Source organism: Lepisma saccharinum, chromosome 24 (assembly GCF_977018435.1).
Source record: "Lepisma saccharinum chromosome 24, izLepSacc3.1, whole genome shotgun sequence".
In the NCBI taxonomy this organism is placed as follows: domain Eukaryota; kingdom Metazoa; phylum Arthropoda; class Insecta; order Zygentoma; family Lepismatidae; genus Lepisma; species Lepisma saccharinum.
In genome coordinates, this window is record NC_139252.1 from 55939994 (window position 1) to 55948184 (window position 8191).

Consider the following 8191-nt stretch of genomic DNA (forward strand, 5'->3'; position numbering starts at 1 on the left):
AACATACAAGTGTTTAATTTATGTTTTTTGTACATAATATAAAGTCTTCACATATTGCTACGAGGGTTGGGGCGTAAGTCATGGCAATTATCTCTTTCACAAGAACCGACACAAAGAAATCGATACGTACAAATGGAAGAGGACATTGTAAGGAACTGAACAATATATGAACAATGCAGGTCATAATAATAATATAAATAAACAACAATACTTAATGTCACAGTAGTATTTAATTGTAAATATTTGAACATTGCTTGAGAAAACAACACTCATGAGTAAATACACGTGACAATACATATATGATAATGGTGGCTGGTACATGTGATAATGGGCACGTTTACAATGAGATCACAATCTTTTGACGATAGAGCTGAGTCGAACTTGGCGTTGTTGCTTGCACCCAAGTCCAGAGCTTGTGCATTTGTGTCGGCTGGATGTTAGGGCTGTTACATGCAATCCTGGTGTAAAGGGTGAAGATACATTCCAGCCAAACAACCCTTCGTTCGAGATTTCTTCCCCAGTGTGATGCATCGCCCTGGGATCTTCTTTGTCTGTAATTATCATATAAATATGCATCATGATCGTTGACGCCGACAAGATTAATACAAGCATACATATACCGTATTTGCCGGCATATAAGATGCATCCCTTATTTGTACGCATTTTTAAGGAAAAAGCTTTATCACTGAACAATATACTTAATTTACAGTATTTCAAATGAGTCCGTGTCGCTTGCGCCGAGTCATTTGCGCCGAGGCTTCTTATTGGTTCATTTCCGCCGCGACATATGTCAAGACCTTCCTTGATGGGTTTTCCCACAATCCGAAGTGTCATTACCGCCGCGCGCATGTGTGTTTATGACGTTGCTCAGCGCCAGCTGTGTTTATCTTCGATTGAAAAGGAAGGTGATTGGTAAATGAATGTAAGATGAAATTATATATGAGGGATATACATTGGGAAATTAGTATTTATGTAAAACTGAGACTTGTAAGAGGCGACAAGATGGCTGAGAATATATGGAAATGATAGAAACAACGCGTGGAATGCCTTAGAGCATTTGCATACCTACAAGAATTCAAATAACGTTTGTATTGTTGTTGTGCAAGTGTATCGAAATATTGTGATTATATATACTAGCTATTACTTCTATAATGTTTGCAAAAAATTGCACTGTATTTATAATGTTTTTGACGATTTTATGTAGTGTATAATAATTAAGTGTAATAGACTGGCACATTTATGTTGCTTCCAAAGTGTACATTTACATAGTACTTGTAGAATGCTTTCAATATTTTAACAATACTGTATTTACAATGTTTTTTTTACGATTAACGATAAATGATTAATAGTTAATAGGCTAATACTGATTTATGTATTTTCTGTTGTGGAATAAAATTGATACAAGTAATCCTGTGTAACGTCTTTTGAAATAATTAAAGAAAAGTCATATTTGACTCTCTGGATAGGTTTATCTCAGTGTAAACACAGCTGTGCATCGTCATAAACACACGTTTGATTTTATGTTTTAAGTCCACTTTATGCACGATGCACCATTTGCCCATAAACACACGTGCGCGTGGCGGTGATGACACACTGGATTGTGGGAAAACCAGCCGAGGAAGGTCTTGACATATGTCACGACGGAAATGAGCCGATAAGAAGCCTCGGCACAAATGACTTGGCGGAAACTACACGACACCATTTCAAATACAATGTAAAATGTAGGTCTACTTTCAACAAATAACTTACACAATCTAACTAGGAAAGAATACATTTTAATCTTAGTCAAAGCCAGGCATTTTCTTCCATAGCTAAATGAAGAGTCACTTGAAACCCTTTCTAAATCTAAGTCTGAGTCCTCATACAACAAATAGTCCTCTGGACCATTCTGTATATTACTATTGCTACACTTCTTAAATGATCTAGCCACTATCTTAGTTTTCACAGCATCCCATGAAGCTTTGATCCAGAACAGAGAAAATTTCCAGAAATGAGTATCGGACCTATTTTTAAAGATAAACTTACACGCCGGCAAATAGCTACTGTATACTATATTCATACACACATACATAAACATAGCTATACCACTTTGGACAGATACTCATACATATTCCCACCGATACCGATGCCTGGTAACAATCCAAAGCTGTTCAAAATATTTACTAATATTAGTGCTCCAATTATAAGCATTCATTTACCAGAGATTTGCTACAAGATATTCAAAAATTAAATCAGTATAGTAAAACACATGTAAATGTGAGTCCATTTATAGTTAACCACTTGTTAATGGCAGAAATGATTATTTAATAAATTCGAACACACACACACACACATACACACACACAAAGAACCAATTACGCAGGATATTACTTACAACTTGAATTTCCAGTGTGCATGGGGAATCAGTGGTTTGGCTTGCACCCGCTAATTCATCCGTCGCTGCATCCAAAGCATCGTGACCTGCCACCTACCGTCAGAATAAGAAAACAGCTATATCTCTATGCACAGCCAAAAATGAGATACACAGATACAAATAGAAAATTATGTATATGTTCGATTTTTTGTTAAAATTAATTTTAAGGAATGCTTTCAGAGAAATATAGTTTTTAACTCCAGTTTAACCTTCGATTTTAGTTAAAACTACGTTTAATGCCTGCAGTGAAATCTATGTTTATAACTCCAGTTTAACCAACGATACAACCCCCCTTGTCAATGAGGTAGTGAGAGAGAAGAATGATAATACAAAAAATACAGAATTTAAAAAGAAAGTTACATGTAATATTAACAGTGACTTCATTTTATGATAAAGATAAATTACAGTGTGAGTTAATAAGTAGCAGTGGCGACGATAAGAAGGCAAGCGAGAGGTCTAAGCCTTGTCTACCAAGAGAAACTTTCGTTGTCCCCCAGTTTTGGCACCCAAACGCCGCTATTATTAATAAGTAGCATATAATAACGAGGAAAGAAAGTAATGAAATAGACAAAGATTGATTGATTGATTTGGTAGAAAACTATTATAATTAGTATTGATTAAAGTATTCGTTGAAACTACGAGGGGAAGTCAATATATAAGTCGCCAAATGAAATATCTTCGAATTGCTGCAATGTGAAAATGTTTTATGAATATCAGTCGTTGCACTGATCCTTTCCGCAAGTGTCGGTGTAGGTGGCAGCACCACCGTGTATCATATACGGCGCTATAAAGTCACGTTTTCGTGCGCATCAGATGAAACTAGGAATGTGCCGAAGCCGATTACAGATGTATGAAAATCGGCCGAAATTGACACATCGGCATCGGTATCGGAATCGGCAAAAATCCGATATTTAAACCGGTACAGATTATACTAGAGTTTTTACCTTATAATAAGTTTTATATTCTAGTTTTGTAAGATTTATTGAAAATTAGGTTATGACTCCTCGTTATTGTAGAGTTTCTGTAATAAAATTATTGCAAACTCTCATTCAGAGGATCAACCTAACTATAAATCGGAAATAAAACAGTACATTGCTGAACCAGGATCTGCTGTTGTATTGGAAATTCAAAAATGAATATTCAAATCTGAAGCAAGTGCTGAGAAAATACTTGGGCATACCTGCTGCATCAGTATTCAGTGATTAAGTGTTCAGTGTTGCTGAACAGATTTGAGATAAGAAAAGAAGTAGGTTACTTCCTGAAGTGCTTCCCAATCTCGTGTTTCTGAAGTTGAATCTGGCAGAACAGGAATTCATTTTGCATTTCAAAGAACTGCTTGTGTACTAATGTTTAATCTCTTGAGAATCCATGTTCTTCTTAAAGGTTCACATAACATTTTGTAGATGCAAATGTACATTAGCATCTCTTGAGAATATATATGTATATACATATGATATGCAATAGAAATGTACATAGCAAATTCATTTTTGTCATGCAGAAAATAACATCCCATTTCTGTTTAATAATCTTATGTATTGGAATCGGTTAAATATCGGCATCGGTATCGGTTCCAAAAATTATCGGGGAGTACATCGGCATCAGTAAATTTTCAGCTTCGTCACATCCCTAGATGAAACCAAAACCAGATGAAGGGAAGGAACATGAGAAACAACTATCAACCAATCTACCACAAAAGAAGCCACCAGCGAAGAACATACCACCGACTACCATGACTTATAGCCAGAAACTTCAGACTCCAACTGAAGAACAAGAAGAGACAAACGAGATCATCAACTGGATCCTGACAAAATTGCAAGACAAGAGAATAAGAAACGCTCATCAAGAATGTGAAAGACAAGATCCAAAAGACAAAGAACGATACAGACAAAGCCATTACCATCGTTCAGACACTCATCGAGTTCATCACAGAAGCATTCTAAACAGACAACCAATAATAACTCAGATGTAACACCAATTGTCATAGCAAAAACGACCCTTTTAGGACCAAAATTTTCTCGGCCCTTTTTAGCACCACAACATTCAGTTCACAATTGAACTGCCATCGCAGACCGAACCTCGAGCGACAGTTGCAGAGGTAACAGAAGCCAATTCATCGCACTACGCCACTACCACAACTTTAAAACAGATGGAAGTCAAGGAAACGGCACTTCAACATGAAATTTCAAGAAACTTCAACGTCAACGTCAACGCACGGTGAGTCATTAAGTGCCAAGTGGGTAAGATGCAGGGCCGGCGGAAAAGGGGGGGGGGGGGGCGGTGCCATCGCCCAGAGCGGCAAATTTTAAGGGCGGCAAAATTGAAAGAGAAGAAAAAGTAAGCCTATTGCAAACTTGGAAGTTATAATATTATGTTACCAAATAAATAACTTGGAAGTTAATATATGCCAACCCACCGTTCTGAAGGAACATATCAGTAGTATCACTTTAAAACCTCTGAGTGCCACAAGGTGGGAAAGCAGATTCGATGCCTTAACTCCGTTGAGATATCAAGTGGGAGGGGTCTATGATGTGCTTCTTTAAATAAGTGGCGACAATAAAACTCTCCGAATGTCACAAAATCAAACCAGTTTCGAGGCTTTACATTCCTTTGCTCACTAGTTATGTGGTATGACTTTTTACTTGACGTAATGTATGAGCAAATGTCTTCAAAACATTAATCTACGATTTGTTAGATGCTGTTCCATTTCTTACAAACATATCATCGCTTTGAAAACAGCAGGAGTAACGAAAAATTTGAAAGTTTCTTAGACGCCACCTCGCAGTATAATGCCTGGCAGGACCTCCCTCCCTTCACTCGTGGAGGCGTCGGTGGCGACGACCTGTGAGTCCCGGTTGATGAGAAAGAATTGGCATCGAATTTAGATACACATAGATGATCCAAAGATAGGCAACACTGTACAGGGCCGAAATCGAAAGAAGCACTTACAGTATGATGAAACTGTTGAAGATCCACAAAAACTGTACGAAGTTGATTTTCATTACCAGGTCCTAGACGATCATTTCGGCTCTAAGGGAAAAAGTTGAGCAGCTTAAACATCACAGTGATTTCTTCAATTTTTTTAATGATATTGGTCTCTTGTCTGAAAAGTTTACAAAACTTGCCGATATGTTAACACATAGAAGCTACTAATTTAAACGATAAAGGGTCATGATTTTGCACCTAATTTGAGTGTTACACTTCGATTTTTTTAACTTTGTCGGTAACCGTGGCAAGTGGCGAACGAAGGTTTTTTTTAAAATAAGGCTAATAAAAATACTACCTTCGGTCAATCAAGTCTGAAACACGCTTGTTTTCATTTTATGCATTATACGAAAAAGACTATTACATGCAATAGTAGAGGTAAAGTTACCCTTGTATATAGCACCATGTCATGAAGGCACATTTACGGGATGGGGGGGGGCACACACATTCTCGATCTCGGCCATTTTGGAGGTGATGTGATCAGCACCACTCTCCGGCCACCTTTACCCCCAGGTTTGCACCCAGGTACCCATTAATTTGAGCCGTTTTATGTGAGGACAACGCAGGAAAAAATTCAGACCATAGATCACCCACGCGGGTGATGTAATTCTTTTAAAAATCCAAACATGCGTATATCATAGGCCTACAACGTTAAACATAGAAGTCAAGTCATTTCTTTCATAATACTTGTTACATTTAAGATACGTTTGAGAGAGAAAGAGAGAGAGAGAGAGAGAGAGAGAGAGAGTTTTCATAAAATATAATAATTGTCGCATTTTTTAAAGTTTTGCTGTGGCCGAGACTTCCTTTTATGCTTAATTGTTTTGCAAGACCGTAACAGGTTTCATTATTTATTTTATAGTTTGATATTATTCTTAAGAATATGTTGATTTTCAATTTCCCGTTGCAGTGTAATGACGGAGGGGGCGGGAGGCGTTCGAAAGGGAGCGGTATCTACCGCCACCGTCCAGGGCGGCAAAATGACTACTGCCGGCCCTGGTAACATGTTCAAGGTCACCCAGTCAGCACGGAAGTTGATGGCACCGTGTTTTGGGACAGAAAAGGCATCCTACTCGTGGCTGGCCCAGGGTCACACTGTCACTGCAGCCACGTATTGCAGAACCCTGACGAAGTTACGGTCAGCCATTCGCAGGAAACGTCCAGATGCTTTGAGAGACGGGGTTCTTCTGTTGGATGAAACACAGTGCCAATACCACAGTGGCTCACATACGGTCCCTAGGTTGGGAACGACCGGAACATCCAGCCTACAGTCCGAATTTGGCACCATCCGACTTTCATCTCTTCGGCCCACTGAAGAATCACCTGGGTGGTCACCGGTTCCAGGATTGGAGGAGGTCCATCGGGAGGTTACCAGCTGGCTACGACACCAACCACAACCCTTCTTCGTTGCTGGCTTTGAGGGACTCGTGAAACGTTGGGACAAGTGCCTAAATGTTCATGGAGATTACGTTGAAAAACAAACCACATTTCATCAGGTGACTATTTCAACTTTTCTTTCTATTCCATTTTGTGACTTAAATATTGACTTACCCTCGTAGTTTCATCTATTCAATGACAATAGAAGTATGATTTCTACAGCACTTAAAATTAAAAAGAAACATCATTTAGTTTAACAAATTTCGAACTTTTAACTATTTTTTTCGCAGTGAAATTTAGTATGCTATAGCATTTTAAGAATACACTTTTCACCCTTTATTATGAAAGGACTGGCAATATATAATCTGTGATTTTAACATGAGATTGAAGCACAACGTAGCGCTCAAAAAATATTGTAAGGGAAACAGGTAAGAAATTTCAATTCTGGAACCCATAAAGAAAATATACTCACCAACTCGCTATCAAGGGCGCAACGAAGAAGAGGCAGATGATCAGAACCTCCGGTAAGTAAATATCATGCAAAAAGTACATTTCACATTAAAAATTGATTGCTGCTTTATGTAAATATGCCTCAAATATTTCACATTTGCCGACACTGTCACTTAGATACAGTATGAATTGACATCTACATACTGCGTGGGTGAAATATTGAAATGTGAAACTAGGAAGTTCTTTTCAATTCGGACAATGATTAGGTATCAATGCCTGACGAGACTTAATTAAAGCCCCTGGTGTATATGCAACCTGATAAGACATCCGTACTTGAACGGTTGTCAAACAGCGAAGGATATCTATTTTTTTTGTTTCGAAGAAATCAAGCATCGTGATTGGACGGTGGCTTGACCAATCGTTACTCACCTCGAAGTTGATGTCCTGGGACGGGCCGGAGTCGGACAGAAAGTCAGGCAGCTGGGCAAGGCATTCTAGAGAGACCACGAGCAATACGCAATGAAGTTTCACGAACCACAACATCCTGCACAGACTGAAAATAAGGACAATCCACAGTCATTTTATACAAATGGGGCATTGCATGTCCCATAAAGTGTTTTAAAATTAAATTAAATGCTATAGCGTTAATCTATCTTGTGAGTCAATAATCTAAAATTGTGATTTGGATAGAAATTCAGGTATAAACATAATTATTTTACATATTGTTAATTTATTTTAACATCTTGACTTAATTTTGTGTATTGTGTCCTACCCGTGACACCAAACAACAATTAATTTCTCTTTCAAGTGTTATATTTCCCCTTCAACTTCAAAGGTCAGTTACCTTCTCTCTGTTTTCATCATTTAAAAAGGCACAGAAATTTAAATAAAATTATTATTATTAAGTAAAGAGGTAGTGTTTTATCTGTCTCACCCGTGACACAAGTTCATTAATTAGCCGGACCCTGT

General features: G+C 38.0%; 1 protein-coding gene across 1 annotated transcript; it reads right to left on the bottom strand.

The window, feature by feature from the left end:
* Positions 1–312: 312 nt before the first annotated feature.
* LOC145977985 (uncharacterized) lies at positions 313–7771 on the bottom strand. The gene is made up of 3 exons (XM_083110339.1): positions 7652–7771; positions 2375–2467; positions 313–551 (listed from the first exon to the last, which is right to left on the bottom strand). The coding sequence occupies exons 1-3, from the start codon at positions 7763–7765 to the stop codon at positions 447–449; spliced, it is 312 nt and encodes a 103-aa protein (XP_082966465.1). The 5' UTR covers positions 7766–7771; the 3' UTR covers positions 313–446.
* Positions 7772–8191: the final 420 nt, after the last annotated feature.

What these genes read in the sequence shown, in the direction of transcription:
- LOC145977985 (XM_083110339.1), bottom strand. Translation starts at nt 7,765, where the DNA reads ATGTTGTGGTTCGTGAAACTTCATTGCGTATTGCTCGTGGTCTCTCTA. An exon ending in CCCAGGACATCAACTTCGAG is followed by an intron (nt 2,468 to 7,651) that starts GTGAGTAACGAT and finishes TTCTGACGGTAG; the next exon opens with GTGGCAGGTCACGATGCTTT. An exon ending in GCACACTGGAAATTCAAGTT is followed by an intron (nt 552 to 2,374) that starts GTAAGTAATATC and finishes TGATAATTACAG; the next exon opens with ACAAAGAAGATCCCAGGGCG.